We start from the raw sequence: 22,468 nt of genomic DNA, 5'->3' as shown, positions 1-22,468 counted from the left end.
TTATTGTTCTTAGCTCAAAAAAAGATTCCATTCAATAATGCAACTTAATTCACTGTAATCATCTATTCATTACGAACATTATTAACCGGGAAAAACAAAACATCAAATACGTAACAACAGTTAACATAATCTGTCTAATGGCATGAATCCTAAACATACATCGCTTAAATTATTTTTGAAATTAAGTCAGATTGATTTTTTTTAAATAGAGTGTAATGGATATTATCGACTACAGTAACCAAAATATAAAATCCAATTACACATGTTTTTGTTCGGCGAGTCATCAATTAAAACGGTTTAAGAGGATCAATGAGAGAGCGTTGGTCTGAGTTTGGTCTGAAGGAGATACATTTCAAACAATTCATCTTCTTAAAACTAAAACAAGAAAATAAAACTTCTCGTGTATCAACAAAATATACGATCAAAAACAACAGGATGGTCCTTTTCTTGATTGTAACTTTTATTGACTTAGACTGAGAACTGAATTCTTTTTCAGCAGACAGTGTTCAATTTTCATGCCGCCTGAAGCGAGAAAGCAAACCGTTTCTTTGATACTCAATAAGCATCTATTGTTCGTAAGGCCATTGTTATGAGGGAAATAAAAAGAGAATTGATAACGATTCAAGAGTAGTGAGAGTTTGGCTGGAGGCAGATGTCATTCCAAGATAATCTGTTTGGTAACGTCTATATAAGGACGTGCGGTCATCAATACAAATAATGATTTCCCATCAGGCTTCTATCCTCAAAACCCAATTAAATTCAAAAAGAGTATAAAAAGAGCTTTAAGTCTAGCCCCAGAACAAATGCTTTGAAATGGGGGATTATCTCAACTGGAGTAATAACATAAAGATTAAAAGAATAAACCCAACTGTCGCCCCTATGTTAAACCCAATGGGGCTTTTCTCCTTTGATTTAAGATAAATAATTTTTAAAACAAATTATATTCCCAACCATGTCAGCCATTTAGAATAATGTGCATACATTTTTCCAGGTTTCTTGTCCCTTTACTGGAAATCTTATAAACCAATGTAATCATCTTTGAATAGTGTCACATTAAAAAAAAACACGATTTGCATAGTGAATTAAGCACAAGCCATTACAAACAATGTTTCTGTAAAAATGTCTATTTAATTTTGAGAATCCATGTCATTTGAAAACATTTATTTTAACCCTCTGCACTTATCCCACAATCAATAATTGGATTAAAAACTCAAATATTAGATCCTTTCTCCTGACAATGGGTTTAAAATACATAATCAGAATTTAAGATTCTAATTTTCACGTATCAGAAACAAACCACCCCTGGAAATATCACTCTCCCAACAGAATTTCTCTCATAGCACACTGCATGGCACATACATTTAAATATATTGGCCTGAATTAGGACATTAAAATACTAATTGCCACAGCTCCATTTGACATTAACATATGCACCTTTGTCAAGGTCTGATTTGTAAAAAGATGGATGGAAGATGTCAAAATTAAACTGTGGTATAAATTGATCCATTTATTCAAATTCAAGGTGTCAAATTACGAATCTTATCAATTCTTAGTTCACTATACACAGATGTTTGTTTAGAAATGTCATTTTGTTTCACCATTACATATACATGTGTGAACTACACTGTTTACCAAGAAATTTAAAAAGTTTTTTTTTAAAATTGAAACCCACATTTTTAGATCAGCTTAATCATTTATAGCAATAGTCCATAATCAGTCCATCTCCAGGATTCCATTTGTCTCTAAAGCTTGAATGCCTATCAAATTTTGGAAGGGGGAAATAGTATTTGTGATTTGAACTCTTATTCTGAGTATAATAAAGGTCAGTGTATAAGTAGTATAAATGGTGTAAAGTAACAAGCTATTGTTATTATTGCCGAGAAAATCAATCAGAGGGTCATGATTGTGTACATGTACACTATTGACTTTATTTTATCAATCGATGTTCACGTGTAGAAACACGAAACCACACTTAATCAAATATATCATACGTCTGTTGTTGTCCCCATCAGGATTGCGGAAGAATTTATATACAAGTAGATGTACATGTGTAGGATTATAACCAATCGCATAAAAGTACAAACACTAAACAGATTGTCCTTGCATACAAATGGGGCTTAACATCATATTTTTCTGCACCAACTAAGTTCATGATGACAGGCATACAGCATGCAGGGTGATATCTGGCAAAAATTTGGCACTGTGGCACCAAGGTCTACACTTTATTTTGATTACAACTGTCAATCACTCTTTTACGGGCAAGCCAATTTGTACCCAGGGACCTCGTTTTTTCTTCCCATTCGAACAACTAAACGCAGTTCCTAGTCAGGCCTTGACAATGGAAAACACGCCAACACTAGGAGCGAACCGCACCAAGTCTCCAAGTTTGAAATCTAAAACGTTTAACAACTTTTTCATAGGGTCAAATGTAGTACATTGCATCATGTTTCCAGACATTTACCTCATAAGGTCAGATTTACTTCAGCTGCTGTACTGTAATCTATCTTTAAGCCTAGTCAGAATTCAAAAATCTTGGGTAATAATAAGGTCATATTTACTTCTGCTACTGTGTAATCTATCTTTAAGCCTAGTCAGAATTCAAAAATCTTGGGTAATAATATAAAACAGTGGACAAAGCCGGTTAAAATCAATATCTATCATTATTAAAAGTTGTTAGAAATTAATGAATGGGACTTTTTGCATCTCCTTTAAAATTTCACATGCACAAATTGATTCAGTCTCTCTTTATTATTAAGATCATTTTTCCACGGAATTGTCTCATTTAGAGAACTCTGGTGTGTTCTAATCATTGCTTTTTAATCAAAAACATGATAAACTTTTTGCTTGAAATAAATTCCCATGGGTCTGGTATTTTGAATTTTATTGAAGTCACACTAAAGTGATTCCATTAAAAACTGCAAGACGCCTAAAGCCGTAAAGGGATGCAATAATGCATTTTGCTAATACCAGTAAGCTTTTTTATAGTCTCAAGAGTTGTTTTTATTGACAATTTAAGCAGAAGTGAACTTTCAAAAAAACAGATGTTGGTGTTACGTAAAGATTTTATATACCGGTAATGTTTGTTTATTTCAATGTAAAATGGATCTTTATCCTAGTTTAATATTTTTAACCATTAATATGAAAAAGAAAAGATCACATGTAGATTGTTGAAATCAATTGAGAAGAATTTATTTACATCTACTTTCATTCCCATGCCAACTACAGAAAAATCTATTACACAAATGTTTTAGTTCCTGGTTTAAAACTAATTCTACACAAACTCCATTCAATTGCATTTGGCACTAGTTTTTAACATTGTAGATTATAAAGCAAAATTAATTAAAAAGATTTTTGTTTTCTCTAAAATCATACGTCTAAGTGCACATGCTTTCATAAAGCGCCCATTTAGTTGTTCAAATAGATACAAGTATGTTTGATGCTTGAATACATTTAATAAATAACAGTATCAAATCTCTTCTTAATGGATGGATAATATAACTAACCATGTGAAATAAATAGCAGTTTGTGAAAATCAAGACCTGTGCAAAGTTTCAACTTTCTTAAACACATCACTCCTAATGTTGTATTCTGTCAATCTCAACTGAAACACCATTTAAAAATAACTAGTTTTTCTCATCAATGTACTAGGGAAGGATTGTTCAATAAACACTAATATTTTCACATCAAAATTTGGTGAGAGATGATAAACATTTTTTTGAACATCTGGGGAGGAATTAGAGAGGGTAGTCATGGCAGCTTTATGTTAGCTCCTAACATCATTTATTCAATTTCCATGGAGATTTTTAAAATCCCATATTTCTTATGAATGGATACTATCATCACTTGTTTTCTCCTGCCCATCCCTTTAAATTTTCATAGATGCTCAATTTTGATCAAGTGTATCAACCTTGTTCACCTCAGGTAAGCTAAATCTACATAATAAGAGCTTGGAATTAGAGTGTATCATCGATTATCATCCAACCATAGTCAACAACTCGTCCAAATTCACTTGACCACCCCTTCAAATCGATATTAGAGTTTTTTCTACCATGAAAATGTAGACATTTAAATGATAAATAGTCTGACCTTTTATGTACCTTTAAATGAACGTACATGTATTGAAAATATCAAAATATATAAACATGGATTACCATAATATATAAATAAATATAATAAAATTGATATAAAAATGTCCTGAGAAATGCTGTGGGGTTTTTTTTTTCTCCACTATTTTTTGCATATTGACAACAAAATTCATTGAACCATAAAAAGTAGAAAACATTATGAAAGTCCCGTCCTATTATCATACCTACATGTAGAGTTATTGTCTTTGATAAGTAATATAAATATACACAATAAAAGTTTGACATTGGACCAAGACATATTTATTGACAATTTCACACTTGACTTGACATAATTAATTTGATATAAAAGTCAGACTAGACTAATATTATTAAATTCTATAATACAGTTTAATACACCACAACTGTCGATTGGGTTTAATACGCTTTTCTTTTTAAACGAAACCGCAGACTGATTTTATTTTTGAAACAGAATCTAAATTTTCATAGCTTAATTCAAGCTAAAATGTGCTCAAATTGTTTATTTACCATTTAATTAAGAAAACAAAACAAACATATTTGGATTGAATTGTATTTTTTTAAAAAAAAAAACATCAAAAGACTGGTGCCTTCCCATTTCGCCCACCGAACCAAAATTACTAATTCCCATACAGCCGACTGCGGCACTCTTTGATATGGAGAAAAAAATAATGCTCCTGAATTCATATCTAACTAGTTTTAAGCCTACAGCTTATGATCTATTGTTCAAGATCACTCAAACACTTAAAAAGCTGACTAATTTCTTGTCCAAAATATCTGTCTGGTTGGCGAAATGGGAATGAACTAAAAGACTACAGCTGCTGATGACTTGTGTTTATTGTCTGCAATGGATGTGTAATGTTGTGAAATTTTCTATTTATCATATTTTTGTAAATATTGAATGGAATAGAAGTTTACAAGTGATCAGTGGCTTTAAGTTATGCAAATCAGTTTTTAACAAAATTTGGCATACAATGTACATAATCATTGCAATCATTAAAACACTGAACTTGAGGATTAGAAAATGTATGACTACCTAAATTCATTAAACTACCACCGCTCCCCCACCCCTTTCTCCTTATCACCTTCTGAATATCAAATTTGTCAGCTTTTTGTTTTGTTGACTATATTTTTGGACACCTATATTTTTTTCTAGGTCATAGAGTTTAACATGAAGATATATGGATAAAACAGAAGGGTGACAAACAAAATTTGACAGGATGAATAAAAATCTGACATAGACTGACTCTTAAGATTTATTACTAATACATAACCCAAACAAAATCTTTTTAAACACTAGTATTTGGATGTATATTAACTACAATACCTATATTTATTGGGGGGGGGGGGGTATGTTGAACTATTAGAGACCGTTGCAAAATTTTAACACCTGGGGAAAGTGGGTGGGTGGGTTGAAAATGATAAATTAAATGTTGATTATTTAACATTGAATCATGACCATATATTTGTCAACATTTTCTTCGTTGCTGATGGAACGGTGGGTGGGTGGATTCGAGAATTATCTGCACTGGTTATTTATTTGAACGCAATGGTCTCTTACAATACGATTAGAATTATGTTTATATTTGAAGACTGTTTTCTTTCTTGACTAATAAAAATATCTTTTGTGGATAGCACTAACAATGCTACATATCCACCAATAAAATTGATCAATTTGAAGCCTGATATTACAAAAAAAATCCTTTACAGTCTATCATACCATTTTTATTACTTAGTTTCAACATGTTAAATCTATTTATAACACCTACACTTCAATCGTTCCTTAATTCCGCAACACACATGTTTATTGTCTTTTAGCAATTTCCTACAATTTATTTCAAAGTTCTACGCTTTTTTTGAGGTGAGGATGTCAATATTTCAATTTGTTAGGGTTCGTATCCATTTGTATGTTGAGCGTAAAAAACAATGCAAGCCATGTCATCACTTAAGATTCCAAAAATAGCATCAAGTAGATCAAATGATAAAAGCAACTCGTTTTTCTGAAAAAAGGAGAGCACATTATTTTCCACTTGAATGAGAAGGGTAATGATGTCATTGTGTTAGGAGTTACAAGACTTACAGCTGGAAAATGCGGCTCCGATTCTATTTTACTCACTAGGGGGCTGTCTATTCAAACGTAATTGTCATCTATTGTCACTATTCATGGCTTAATAATGATAATCAGTTTGGTCTAGCTTCCAATATCGGCTACATTTGACCTTGTGATCCGAGCAAAAAATCTAAATACTTTATCGACCTAGATAACTACATCGACATTATATAAGATGTCTGAAATATCTTGATTCTGCTCAAATATTTACTGCCTTTGTCTTAGAAATAAAAATCTAAATGCTGGCATAAAAAGATGCAATTATTCATGAGTCTTTGTTACCTAATGTCATTATATTTGTTATCTTTCTAGGATTCTAAATAATTTTTACAAATTTATTCTGTGTCACAGTTGAAGTGCTGTTATACCTAAATTAGCCAACTTTTAATCAGGATTTTAAAACCAAGTCAATAAAACACATAGATTACCACACCTTGTACTTACATCATACCGTTATATATGGTTACAATGAGGAAGTGCAATATAAACCAATTTAATATATCAACGTAAGTAATCAAAATTATATATAGCGGTAAAATCTAATATCAATAGACAAATACATGTATTATATCAACATAAGTAATCAAAATTATATATAGCGGTAAAATCTACCAATACATAAGTAGTTGCTAACTGGTGACACTAATGTCAATAGACAAATAAGACAATATAATTGAACTGAATATTTTAGTTACCAAGATTCATATGAGACAGAAAAGGGCCAACATGGTAAATAATTACCTTACTCTAAATAAACTATAGATAAATCTTAACACTGAATATAATAGTCTTATCAATTACTTATCCTTCCATATACAATACACGGGGCAAAAAATACAAACTTGTTTTAACTGAAAATACATGATTCTTTCCAAAAACTATATAGTCAATATCAGAAAGTCTCTCAGATAGAATTACAATTTAATTCATAGTCTTCTTGAGTTCCAAAGTCAGAGCTTTCATTTACTGATTTCAGCAATGACATAAATTACCAGTGAAGCTGAAAGTTTTTCAATTGTGCACTCTAGACTATAAAATACAGTAGTATGACCTTGTATTAATGCTAGCTGAGGTCAAAGATGACTCAATGGGAATCAGACACAAACCAGTTATAAAGTTTTTTAGTTTGCTTTTATAAGAAGAAAAGATATTGACCACACCTACTAGTTCAACAAATCTCACAAACTTTACTTTATTAACACCTACATATACTATACTTAAGTGTTTATATAGACACTACATGTTTGTCAATTCTACATCTATTTTACACCAACTCCCTACAGTAGCTTCAAAATTTGCCCCAAATTATGACCCAATTAGAAATGACATCTTGGAGGTAAATTTAACCACTTAAAATGAATACCAAACTTAAGCTCTAAATCTAAACTGAAGTTGCTGAACCAATCACAATATGAAATATAAAATTGTTCTGGTCAACAAATGGGGATGTGTAGCCTACATGTATAACACAAAACTAACATTTTTAATATAAAACTTGACAACTTCATCTTTGCCTTTAAATCTAAGACGAGAAAAGTCAGCAAAAAAATTGACATACTTTCATTTTAAAATCCAAATGACAACACAAACCAAACAAGGTTTGAGAACCGTGAAATGATGTGTACAACAACTGATGGCCAATCAAATTCCTTTCCAACACAAACTGAATCCTTTGAGCCAAATATTAAATTTTAGAACCATGTATTGATGTGTATAGTGACTGATTGTTGGACAAATTCCTTTCCACCCTGTTGAATTTAATCATAATAAAAGAATATTACTGTAGATGACCTACCTTAGGCTGCGCTTTACGAGGAAATGCCAATTTAGGATCGACCTGTAAATATAATCAAGGAAAAAAATTATTAAAATTTGTCAAAAGTTTGTTCAAATTGTAAATATAGAAACTAGTTGGCTATTTAAATATGTTCACTAGCAATACACAAAGCAAAACATATTGGTATTAACATAAAAATTCATAAAAGAATTTTAATAATAATGATTCTGTTGAATTAATGCAACTGGACACAATTTGATCAATTCTTCAGGATCAAGAACAAATTTGTCACATGAAGATGACAACTTGCTAAATTTAAGACCCAAGAGTAAAGGATGTTTTAAAACAATCTGGGAAACAGAATTAAATTTAAGATAAGATAAAGTCACTGAATATGTAAAGAGATTTTGATGTATGACAGTTTTAGGATTTGATGTCAAAAACTTAAATATTTGATCAGTGAACCAGAGAAACACAATCACAGAATTTTAGTGATCTACTGTTTGAAGGTAACGTGACAAGTGATTGTTGTGTTGGTTAGGATTATAATATGTGGTAATTTTACATAACATATCACTTACAATGAATAACAGGTGTTAAAAGCTCCTAATGACTTGACCCCTTTCATGACCCCCCAAATATCTCACTGTTCAATGGCCACTATACATAACATTGCATCATATACCCAACACATGTTCACAGCTGGAATACTATTGAGTGTGAACAGTTCATGTCTACTGTGTAATTTAATTGGCCTTAGATCATTGAATTATTTCTTTTTTGTGTGGGGGTGGGAGAGAGGTTGCTTTTAAATATTTTCATTCAAACAATCATTTTTATAATTTGAATGCTCATTTGAAACTGAAAGACTAAAGAATATGTACATTGACTACATTTACATTTATTTGTTACACATAAAATGTCGATTAATTTTAAAATCTATATCACCAGATATAGATTGTAATTACTAATATGCATAGGATCGTCATCTTAAACATGTACTTAGATATTATACAATAACAAATATTTGGGCATGTGAAAAGATCCTAAACAATAGCTTTAAACGTTTTTCTGCATGTCCCCGGCACCTATTTATTTATCCAGAAATGCTATCAAATAAAGATTTAAACATTTCTTTGGTTTTAATTGCCAAGTTTAAACAGATAGTGATCATAGTATTTTCTGTAATGCAGTAATGAAATGAAATGGGTTTAACATCCTGCTGTTCTGCTCCTTCTGGTCTAAGGAAGACGGGCCTACGCCATACAGTGTGCTATGAGGAAAATTTTGCCCGTGGAATTTATGTCCAATTCCAATTGCCAAGGAATCTTTTACATCAACGCCAATGTGTACACAGGACCTCGGTTTTTCATCCCATCTGAACGACTAGACAGCTGTCTTTGTCAGATCCCCCCCCCCCCATCCTGCATCACTGACAAAGGGAAACAAACACCGGAAAAACCAGACGGACTGTCTTGGCCAACACCGGGAGCGAATCCACGACCTCCATGCTAGCGAGCCAGCGTCTTACACACTTAACCACCGTGGCCCCTCCTTGTAATGTACTAATGATACTGTTTTATAGGCATGAGTAGATCTCATGTGTTGTGTAACCTTGATGTAAGACATGTAGGACATGTATAGTGAAGGTGGTATAAGACAAGTTCTACCTGTTTATCAATGTGTCTATTATAATATACTACATGAGATCTACATCTTATATTACTATATTACTACATCTTATATACTTATCATTACATATATAGTAACACCTCTATATGACACCTTTACTTACATCTGAACACTGACCCATGTTAATGGAAACCAGCCACCTTCCAATTCCAGTGGGCTCTTTCAATGTTATCAAATTACCTAACACTTTTTATCATACATTTAAAAAGTGAAACAAATTAAGATTCAAAATGGAATATATCATGGAACAAAATAAAAGATCGGTTAATTAGACACTATTAGCTGTAACATGCAATATATTCATACATGTATATATTACATAGGTTTCTGTGTAAGTTATGAAAACGGATATTGTACATGGGATGAGTTACCTACATAGAGAATCTATAGATATACGTATAAACATATATTTTAACAATACTCAAAGCTGTATCATGCTGGGTGAAGTTGCCAGAAAAATCAAGAAATTTACAGAATATTGTGGATCTTTTACCAATAGGTTGCAGATACAGGTCGAGATTAAAATTAGTAATTTTGATATGTTTTTGTATGCTGATCAAATATCTAGACTTTCTTGGCTTTCTTCATATGGATTAAGGATATAGATCTACAGGAAAGGGGGGTAGATAGAGGATATACCAGAAATATCAGAAGTAAAGACATAACTACATGTACGAAAGGAAGAGATTATCAAAAGATATTAAAGGAAAGATTATGTTTGTTTAAACTACCAACCGTTTTTGAGTCTATAACATGAGGTCCACTACTCAGCACCTTGTCTACACTAGCCATATCTCTGAATGTTACAAAACCAAAGCCCCTGAAATTGACAGACAAATCTAGCATCAGACAGACGCCTCTACATTTATAGTCTACAGTACTATATAAAGATGAAGATTAATTACATCCCTGGCATCATGTCTAGTTCACTTCTCATTTTCATGTAATACTCCCCACCCTCCAGATAAAAAAACCGAACCGGAATCCTCTTTGATTTTTCATTACAATTTTTGTTACATTAACAAATTTACCAAATCCCATTAAGTTTTTGATCTAGTATTAAGTCACAATAACAGATTTTAACTACCCAGACATTTTAATTTTGATCATTTTCCTCTATTTGTATGTACTGAGAATGTGAATAAACATGATGCAATGTTATTAAAATTAAAGCTATATTTGTATATAAATATATATTGTAATCAAGCTAGATAGCTGAATTACAAAGCTACATGTACATTACTCTTACTAGACAAAGTATATAAATTGCAATACTACATATATGTTGATTAAGTACAATCTATTTAGCTGAATTACAATCTATTTAGCTTAATTACAATCTATGTAGCTGAAGTACAATGTAGATCTCTATTTCTACTACACATGTCAGTATGGTAAGTGCTTTATGATGCTAGGCATAAATGGATAATGATAGTTTGAAATACATGTAAATGTAGCTTGATTTAATTTACAATCATACATCAGCTGAAATACAATTTTCTGAAATAAAGATTTATAAATACAAGCAACATGAAGAAGAGTCATATCATTTGTGTTATTAGCTTAAAATGACACTCACTTTTTGAGTGTCAATACAGATGTAAGCTAAATACTGATCACACTAGTAAACAAACTATTTCTTCTGCTTAATCTTTTAAAACAAAATATTAAGCATAGAAAGCTTAGGACATTAGATCAATTCCTTTAAATGCTTTGTTTTGATCTAAATGTAACATGTACAATTTCTATCCAACACATGTAGGTATGTAGATTGTATCTAGAACATGTATGATTGAGATATGTTATGACATAAATCTTTATATTTTTGCTCAACCATTTAACACCTAGACCACCCCAAACCGCCTTAACTAGGGCTCAATGGACTGTTCCAAACTGCCCCCTCACTTGCACAGCTGTTCAGCTCGCAAGAACTAGTAAATGGTCGAAAAGCTATTCATATATTTCAGACACTTTGCGGCGGTCAAAGAAACATAAGTTTCAGACTGTTTTGGTGTGTCCATGGGTGTCCCAATATTAATACATGTATATCACTTTTCATCAAGGAACGTGGGAGTGGAGTTGTCAATATTTACAAGTGTTAATGGATTAATGTCATATTGTCCTTTTCTGTAACAATCATACATATATTGTACATGTACACCATATGCATGTATGGTTCTTACTTTCTTTATTCAAAACATCACATTAATGACATATTCTTATTCCATCTTTAATCAATCTCAGTTATTCATTCTCAAAGAATCTACATTATAGAGCACATTGATACGCGTGTATGAAAAATATAGATATATGCTAAGGTTAAATGGCAACTAACTTAATATTCTCATTGCGATTGAGGTTAGATCTTCCAAAAGAAAAGATTTCCACTGGGAAATGAATATTTCATATTATCTGTCATTCTTATCACTATTCCAAAGGCAGATATGTAAACCAGCATTGGTTGTATAGCTGAATGCCACCAGAGCTCCATGTAGAAGATAATACAAATTAAGATGGTTAGTATTCCATATTATCGTTTAAAATAAAACATTTCATTCATGTGATTTACAAAAGAAATATTGATTCTGTTGTAGTTTTTACAAGAATATGAATTTCATTTTTCAATTGGACTGAAAAAAAGGTGCTAACAATTCTATTTGATTGTCATATTATAGTGATTTTCAGTTCCATTGAATTAATCAATTGATGAATTTTCTGCATGGTGAAAGATTTTCAAAAGAAATATGAAACTGAATTCAATTTGTCGACAAGAATGCCATTGCATTTGTTTTCTTCAATGATTGAAAGTAACTATATTTATTTTGATCATTGATTTATTGCAGTAGTGCATGAACTCACTGGAGTAGGGTAGAAGAATGGTCTAATGCTTTCGCTTTGAACCATAGGGTCTGTCATTAGCGTGCTTTCGATTCCCAGCTGGTAGGGTTGTCTGACCAACCTCGTGGGGTTTCTCTGGTTTCTTCCCACTGCTAAAGACCCTACCTTCGCGCAAGTGAATTATTGAAAAAAGAACCATATGTTAGTCCCCAAAATGACCTAGTTGAGACTAGTTGACATTAAAGATAAATAAGGTGTATCCTCTAGTTTTTGTTCACAGTTGAAGATATTGCTGGTGATGATAGAAAAGTGCACAATTTTAGCCTCTTGGTTTATACTTTTCAGCCAATGGAAAAAGTAGATTCATATGAAACCCAGTAAATGCAGTTAGAATCCTTTCAGTACAGATTACAAGAGTGAAAGAGGGAATCTAGCAGAACAATGTGTGTTGATGATGTTATTGATTTAACTAATAACATAATCAAGTTAGTTTATTTATCAATTGGCAGTAACTGGACCCTGTGGATGTAAACATTCATTATAACTCCTACGATTAATGAACTCAATTCTTCAGAACTCCATTCTTCAGAAAGTACTTTACACATACATATACTGTCCATTAACAAGTAATTGCACTATGCGCCTAATTCTTCCACAGAAATTGTACACTTACGAGTTCGACACTGAAAACACTTCATAATGAAATTTGAAAATCTCAAAACCAAAGAAAATCGAGAGATAACAATAAACTTTTAAAATACAGGTTATTATTGATATGTTTGTCCTTGTTTAACTCTTTTACAATCTGCATGATGTACCAGCTACCAGTATACTGTATATGATTGACAGACTGACAGCAATATTATTCTACTGTACTATGAAGATGACACTTGTATAAACAATAGGCTATGGCTGCTACTGTATTTTAAAGTGACGCTTGCAGGTTTGTTATTATTGTAAAAATTCAAAATTCATGTATGACCAAACACTGATATATGATACAGCATCCACTCAACACAAACTAGGTCATTTCAGCACTAACATAGAGTCAATTTTAATTCAATAATTTGCATGTGCATAGTAGTCTTTAGCAGTGAGCAGAAACTTGAGGATCACCAGTTGTCAATGAAACATGTTCTATGATTTTACTTGATTGTCAATCACTGCTTTAAATACATATAAACTATAATAAACTTAGCTACTGAAATGACGTGTCAATATTTTATTTCCTGTTGTAAACATAACCCTTCCAACTCAGCTTCTATCAAATATAAAACGCTACTGTGTACAATGTAATCTTTCACTGAGTTTAGCACATAAAAAGAAACTTGTGAGTTGAAATTAAAAATGTAGTGACAAATGTCATGTGTGATCATAAATGTATATTCTGTCCATAAGTCGATGTACATTTTAAAAGTTTAAAACTGTATTATACATATGCATCTACAAGCGTATCTATACTTTCCAGAACCGTTCTTGACCAACCAGAACAGTTCTTTGCCCCATCTTATTTATCTGTCACTCAATGTTGTAGGATGTATGATTGATGGTCAAAATAATTTTTGAACTGATGTACAGTGTACATGAAATATGGACAGATACAATGTACATGTAGTTGTTCATATCAAAGTACATGTATTCAGAGAAGTTCTCACAGATTACAGATGGGTAGAAAATATAGTCCTGTTTCATCTTTATAATTTATAATACATGTAAATGTTGTATATACATGTAGGCCTATGTGTTCAAGCCTTTCTAAAATCCTCTTTGAACATTGTAGGCCTATAAATGTACATGTACATGTATGTACATTGAATTCACACTGGGTATTTTAATTTAACACCTCAAAGGTATGAAATAGAAAACTAAGCTAACCCTATACAGAGTAAAGAAGATATCACTACATTCTTTTGAATAGATTTAATGATAGGTAAATTGAACAAGCTATATTCAAATAAATACAGAGTAGATTTCAAAATATGCCAGACATGCTTTGATTTGTCGACTCAGATTAAGCCACATACAAATATGGATGTTTATTTCACCAAGCTGCATCAAGGCATAGTTAGAAACTCTTAACCTTCCAAAACAGGGGTGTGGTGACCCATGACTTTGCATGAGGAACAAGATCCTGTCCGGGCTCTAAAAAACAATATTTATGTGTGTGCATGGGAGGGTGTAGGGTGGCAGTCCCTCCCAGTGCCACCAGCTAAAGAGTCAATGTTTTGCATATCTGACCCACGGTATATGTTTGACACTGGTTAAGCATTATGATTATAATGTTGAAAACCACATTGAAACTGCACGATTGTTTGCCATTTCGAGGGGCTGCAAACACTTAAAACCATGACGCAAAGAAACTGAAAGGAAGCTCTCATTATTAAATTAATACATCTCCTTTTTTCACCATTTGAATGACTAAACACATTTTGCAAATGAACTCATCTCTGGAGGGAAATGTAGTTTAAAATAAAGTTCACATTTGCCTATATCCATACAACCTTATGTATATGATTTGAATAATTTTCTGACTACATTGTAACTGCTTCAATCAACTGGAATAACATACCTTTTAATAAACTTAAATTCACATACTAAACTTTCATATACATATAACTTGATACTTCCCCTGTCAATTTAATCTTTATACACTAAACTCAACATAACTCAAGGTAAACAACCTACTGTTAATGTATATGCACATTATCAGATATAAATATGTACCTATAAATAATTAACCCCACATACATGTACTTAATATATAAACATAAGTAATAATATACATGTACTGGCTACACTGAGTACAACATGTACATACTTATATCATAATACAGGTACATGTATATCATACATACATATATACATACACAACAGAGTAAGTCAAGCATATAGCACACTATTATACACTGTGTTTGTATGTAAAAACTCTAATAATTAGCTCTTAAGATAATGAGGATGAGATATATGAGTTTGGGACTAATTAAGGATATCCTAGAGAAATCCTCTTGTTGAGTAGAACACTTGCTATAATCTGAGTTTAAGTACATAAGATATTTAGAGCTAGACACATTACTGTCAGCCTCTCTGTAATGACTTTTTACATGTGTACATGTAGCTGGACATGGGTGTTGAAACTAACTTATTTCCAGCGTTGATACACCAGTATTATAATTTAGAACAAAAGTATCAAGACAAAAAATTGTAGAACCTTACATGTATATGTATATATTATTAATAATGACTTTTTTGTGGCATGATGCGAAACAAAAGAAATAGTAGAACTAACTGTAGCTTTTGAAGCTAGCTTTGGAAACAGCGTTATTGTTTTGAAGATCAATTATTGCATCAAGGCAAAATATATATAGTTTAATATTTGTTTGAAACGATCAGGAGGGATTTTTACCAATAAATGGGTATGAACATAGAAAATGATCAATCATAAAATACAAGATGGGACAATGATCTCGTCATGGTAGATTCAGTATGAGTATTCTAACCTTAGTGCATGCAGACGACACTCTGGAGACTGAAGATTGACAAAAAATAATCAAGACATAAATACATGTTAGAAATTATTATGGCATACAAATTTAGGTTCATGTGTTAAACGCCTGACTGCAAGAGTTTAACAATCAAATCAAGTCAGTCGACAGAATAGATATCTGAAAATTGCAGTCTATTTCTAAATGAAACACATTTATAATTAAACACTCTTATTTTTATACATTCAGTAACATTGTTTTCTTTTAATTATATTGATTTTTTCTACATCCTGACGAACAGTTCTTTTACTTTTAATTACATTTTCTATAATCTTAACATACAGGTTTTTTTTTTTGAGGTTCCACCATTTTCTGATAGCTGCTTCTTCTTTTGACAAGTCTTAGTCGTCCCTTCAAGCATGAAAATATTTCCTCAATGATTTTTGTTTCAGTTCACGAAAGTGAATTATGTTCTAAAAGCTTATTGTCTTTCTAAATTGACAATTTCGGAAACAAAGACTTTGCAGACAATCTGCTTCTATATTTCATTAAATTAATTATTGAAATTTCTAATGAAAAGGAATTTTCTTTATTGCCTAGAACTACCATTATACAGGAAGTTCGGAAAAAAAACAATAAAAATCAATTTACTTTTAATTTTCTTCTGATGATATGAGATTCTATACATAGATCTATAATCCATGACAAATATAAAGTTTTAACCAAAAAAAGGGGGGAAAATTTACCTTTTCCTATGATAAATGTCTTGGCGTCACTAAAACCATGATAAAAGAGTACTTGTGTTATAATCAGGAAATAGATCAGATAAATAATGGATTTTAATAACGAGGGTGGAACCAAAGTAACATTTAATCCGTGATTTTGGTGTTAAAAATGAGGAAATCTCCTGGTTGGCTCTATCTTATTCTTTAATGTCTAGACAAATTCATTAGATTCTGACATATAGGTTTCAATGTAAAAATAGATAGCAGCCAGAGTCGAACTGTATGATTTATAAGGTGGGTTAATTCAGAGGTTCTATTTCAACAGACCTGTACAGTATATGAAATCCATGTACTAATTTTAAAAAGGCTACAATGTGAAATTCTTTTATTTTGGTATAAAAAAAAAGTCTTTCAGTAATCTATTTTGGGAAGACCAGCTTCTAGGACAAAAGCAATCTATAAAACTTCATTATTGCCATTTTCATTTTCTTTCTGCTCTTCATGTTTATGTATTTCTATTTTCTTTCTAGGTTATTTCGAAATCAGTTAAATCTGCTTTATTAATTACACAAAAAGATTTTACTAATGAAAAAAATATGTTCAGGAAATGAAACATAGATTGAAGCATCTACATAGGAAATTTACAAGTTTATAACTGCTGTAAGAGTAGGTATTTGACCCTAAATGTATCTTCCCTAGAACACACTGTTAATATAATCAATGCGAATCTTTATTAAAGTTCACAAGGGAATATGGATTGCCCTTTTCAAAACAAGACTGACATTTTACAGACAGGATAAATTTATAAACTAACTAAATATGGGTAATTAGCATAGCCTGTACTCTGTAGCAGAAAAAGTACATAGGTCTAGTAACCACAGAACCTTGTTAACAAAGACCTCAGTAAAAATACCACATATGAATTATTACAAAGATTTTAGACATCGGGAAGAGCTTGAATTTATTCTTCGCATCGCTCCTATTCCAACTTTTCTTTTCTAAACAGAAGATATTAAATATGCTAGATGTATAAATGAGTTGAATACATGTATGGCATCAAATACAATGGGATGTCATTATTTCTCCACATTGCAAAAATCTAAATGAAATGGGGTTTGACACCCTACTTTTCTTCATAACCAGATTAATAAAGACAGGCAAAATGGGTAGTCTTCACAGGTGAAAACAAAGGATATATTTTAAAAATTTGGTTGTTATTTTTTATCAAAATCAACCGAAATTGAATAAGGTTGTTGAAATAATATCTTTTCGTACAAATGATCTATATTTAGTAACACCTGATCTATATTAAGTAACACGTTATTGTCTATTAATGTTTATTTCTGATATTACACAGTTTCTGTTACCAAATGGAAATTACTTAACATTTTGGAAAATAAAAATCAGTGATTAAACGCCCACAGTCATGTTTCAGTGGAGCTGATATAGGTCTCCATTACAACTACAATGTGTAAGCTGTCAAAATCAATATGCATTACATGTATGCATACTTTAAAACTGATGAATTGATTAATATTATAATACTGCATCAGTTATATATTACAGTCGTATACCATAGTTGATAAACCACAGAAAATAGACCATCAGTAAATACTGTGTTAATGAAAAGTGGATGCAGTACATGTATACATAGCCAATAAACTCGAGGAAATATCGCACATGCTGTGAATATCACTGAAGAATTCTCAGAAAGCATAAATTTTAATTCTATACCACAGCATCAAATATGACGCAGTGACAACAAATATAACACCATGGTGAATATACCACAGAAAATATACAAACACCATTGTGAATATACCACAGAAAATACTACCAAATCTGAACTAAGAACAACCAACGAGGATATTGCCTAGTCAAACTACAGACATACATGCAGTCCAGTGGATGAATTCAACAAATATTTCATAAAGTTAACATGGGTTCAGTTGTAATTGTATCTTGGTTTCCCTACCTTCAATTACTATTCTCAAACTTTGTATTATCTATTACTTGCAAAAATGCACACATACACCATATATAGTGATTCATTCAATACGCTTATAATCTGATATTATATATCATTAAGTAACCTCTTCAGTAAAGTTAAACTGTTGAAAAACAAGAACACTTGAGTTTTAAGTGTGTAGGTTTGTATTTTGATAACAACAATACATGTACCAAGTTGGTTATACTTTTTCATTATTTACATTGCATTGTCGCACAATTACACGTTATCTTTAAATTAAAGAGCTCCTACAGAACATTACATGTACTCACAGAGATAGAGTTAAGAGCTTGTTGTTTTGCTAATAAACAATTAATGATTGCATGCGTGCATGTAAAAGTAATATTTATAGTCTCCTCATCATCATATAACAACTATAAATTATCAATTTGTGAGTTCTTAATTGAGAAAATATCTTTTAAAAAATATATTTTTTACATGTAAAGTATATTATGTACATAAGAATTTCAAAAATATGTAACCGTGTTGCTTTATAGATTTGTTATTCAAATCGTGTTCCATGATTCAGATGTTTTAGATAATTTGACATAAAACTACAGGTAAATGTAATCTAATTTGAGCCAGTCATACATGTAATTTACACCTGATAATACAACTGTGTCATTTGTTGTATAGTAATGTTAATTGATATTTTATCAATACTACTAAACAATACTCATTTACTCCATTATCCATCATTGTTGTATACTCAGCTCTTCTCTTTTAATAATAATTGTATTTCAGAGTTTTTGGCTAGGATCTCTACCAAGTAAGGCGTATTAGAATAGACAGCCACGATGAGTTAGTGGTCCGCACTCAAACAATACAACCATGTGAGAGAGCTAAAACAGTGTGTTGAACTAGAATTGAAACATTTTATTGTTGACATAAGAGATGTTGACAGTCAGTGAAGCATGTCAACAATACAACTAACAACAATTTCTCTATGTTTCTCTTTCTGAACAGATATTCAACATGGTGGACACACCAACTGTCTACTTCTTTTGAATAAAAGAAAGGAGTCAGGTTCAATTGAAAGACAGCACCAACAGGGCCATAGTGATTCATCATCAACATGTATTTTATTAAATAAATTTACGTAAAATACTGCATTGAATCAAGCACAAACCAAATTCACGAAAGACATGCAGGTTATACCTAATAAGCTCGAACAGATCTGACCACTCTATTACAATTATTCAGATATACATACATGTAATAAACTCAATGTAAACCATATCTAACAAGATAATCTCAAATACTGATTGTCCCCAGTGATTAGCATAATGAATAGAGGTTTTCGCCTTTACATGATCTCTTTCAGTCTATTTTTACCCAAATTTCACGAGGTCATAAAAGGATGGCATATCTGTCGGAAATTTACATAACAGTATCACGAATGAATTCACCTGAATAAACATTTTATAACTTGTTTATTCTCAATAAGAAATGGATATATCTCGAGTATGAATACACATTTAGAGAGAGAAATAGAACTTCTATAACTATTGTTGTCTAAAAAGAATGATATGACTTATTATCATGTCATATTAATATAATACAATTGATTTTATATGTATTAGATATAGAAAAAACTTGCATTGAATACCGAATAAGCTAACGTGTTTACCAACCCCTGTATCTATTATATCATAATTGCTGGCCTTTGTATATTTAATATAATTATTTGTATTCGACATGTTTGAGGACTTAAAACTAGTTGCTCGGTGATCACACAATACGATATCACCTGATTAATGCACAACTGAGATAGAGTCTAATACCTTTTACAAATAACAGCGCATAGAATTCAAGATTACTCACACATGTACATTCATTTTTAGTATAGTACATTCAATTTACTAAATGATCTAATTGAATTAGTGATTTCATCATACGGAACCTACATATAGGAGCTTGAAGATATTTCTTTTTAGACAAGAAAGCAATACTATCTTAGATTCACAGAGCAGGCAAATCGAAACAAAGTAAACATCAATCCTTAAAAATATGTCTTTACAAACAACTTATGTTATATGTATTTCTGGGGATATACTGGGGCTTTTTCATAGATAATAAATTTTATGATGTAACTTATACACATTTCACATATTTTTAATTGCACTCTTAGAATTCTTTAGACTCTATCTAATCTACATCTTTCCAGATAAGTGTTAAATTTATGGATGATTTATTTGTAACACCTGTGATATTGGTATGGCTTATCACACTATAAACCATACTAATTTGTAATTATCTTCTGGTTTATTATCATTCATATTGATTATCAATTAATTATTATGTTCAAACTTACATGTCTGTGTCTTAACTGATGGATACTAAAATGCATTTTAAGGATGTTTCATTAGCCATCCCTTGGAAGCTACATGATGAATATTTGTATTTTTTAGGAGTGTTTCGGTCTTTAAAAAGGTCATTATTTACCTTGATCGTTTGGTGGACGGATCTTTCATAACCATAGTTTCTTTAACCTCCCCGAATGAATCGAAAAATTCCCTCAGCCGTTCTGAAACATTAAAGATCACAAATTGAAAGGTCTGGAATGAGATTTGTTGGGATGGGGAGGGAATGGGAAATACTGACAACACACAAAGACTACAACACTGACTTTAAGCCAATACGCACACCCTTCATAATATTGGTATCGAACGATAAATATCGGTGATAACCGGTACTTTACAATAAGTACAGAGTGAAGGCTTCCACCACAGGCATCATCAACATAATTAAATCGGAGATAGGGTATTTGGCTTCATATACCCCAGTATTCCCACAGTATAACACAGGGCAATAAAATCTCGCCATTTTGAAACAAGACTCATAAGTTTATTCTTGCAGGCCGTGGGAAATGTATTTTCTCCATCACTAACTTTAAAGAAGGTCGTCTCGCGCTTAGTCATATATCAGTAGAGCCTTATAGTAGTAGAATAACTGCACGCGGCTACAAACGTCACTGACAGGGACTTATTATGAATGAAGACTTAGAGCGTTGAATTTACGCTTCAAACACGAGATAATCCATTGATGAAAATATAATCCACTTCCTTACCTGCTGTCGTCTGCCATGAGAGACCTCCGACAAACATTTTCCTGAAAAACACAAAGAAATTGGCGCGGTTAAGTCAAAGCCATTTTGAAGTATAAAGCGATGACCTATATGAAGCGGGCCATGACACATAGAAACCGAATGAAATTCGCGATCGTCTTTTCAATAAAAAGGACATTATATAAAGGTTGATTACTTACCCGGGATCATTTGGCATATCATCGGAATTACTACTTGGAGAAGATTGCGGCTGTTGATCCATTTTCATGTTTTCTAAACCAACTACTCCTAACTATCTACACAGAAGAGTGAAGCATGCACGTGCCTTGCTAGTTACTGACTTTGCTACCTTATCGTCTATTGGCCCATCGTGGGTGGGCATTTCGCGCGTCTTCCAGAGGCGAGAAGAATGCATGATTGACATATCAATATGGATCACTGATTGGCTAAATAAACGTATCCTGGCAACGGAGATAGGTTTTACTGACGTCATACACCATTTTGACACAAAACTCCGCCTTTGACGGGTGCGAGCACAATAAAAACAAACACGCCCAACTAGAATCCTTTGATAATCGCCGCCAATCATTCTTATTATTAGATGTCGAGTTGACGTTCAATACGTCACTATATCGGTATTTAGCAGATTACGAAGGGAGTTTTTTTTGT

General features: G+C 31.9%; 1 protein-coding gene across 3 annotated transcripts in view; it reads right to left on the bottom strand.

Moving 5' to 3' along the window:
* The window catches only part of LOC126823897 (RNA-binding protein Musashi homolog 2), a 108,147-nt gene extending 85,998 nt beyond the window's left edge, over positions 1-22,149 (bottom strand). For all 3 annotated transcript variants that reach the window (XM_050552962.2, XM_050552963.2, XM_050552964.2), the window contains exons 1-5: positions 22,000-22,149; positions 21,803-21,843; positions 21,178-21,259; positions 10,415-10,499; positions 8,006-8,047 (exon numbers count right to left, since the gene is read on the bottom strand). In XM_050552962.2, coding sequence (XP_050408919.1) covers positions 8,006-8,047; positions 10,415-10,499; positions 21,178-21,259; positions 21,803-21,843; positions 22,000-22,067 — 318 coding nt within the window. In that variant the 5' untranslated portion in view covers positions 22,068-22,149. The remainder of the gene's footprint in view (positions 1-8,005; positions 8,048-10,414; positions 10,500-21,177; positions 21,260-21,802; positions 21,844-21,999) is intronic.
* Positions 22,150-22,468: the final 319 nt, after the last annotated feature.

Source organism: Patella vulgata, chromosome 6 (assembly GCF_932274485.2).
Source record: "Patella vulgata chromosome 6, xgPatVulg1.2, whole genome shotgun sequence".
NCBI classification, from domain to species: Eukaryota; Metazoa; Mollusca; class Gastropoda; family Patellidae; genus Patella; species Patella vulgata.
Note: the sequence above shows the minus strand (reverse complement) of the source record. Positions and strands in the feature narration are given on the sequence as shown.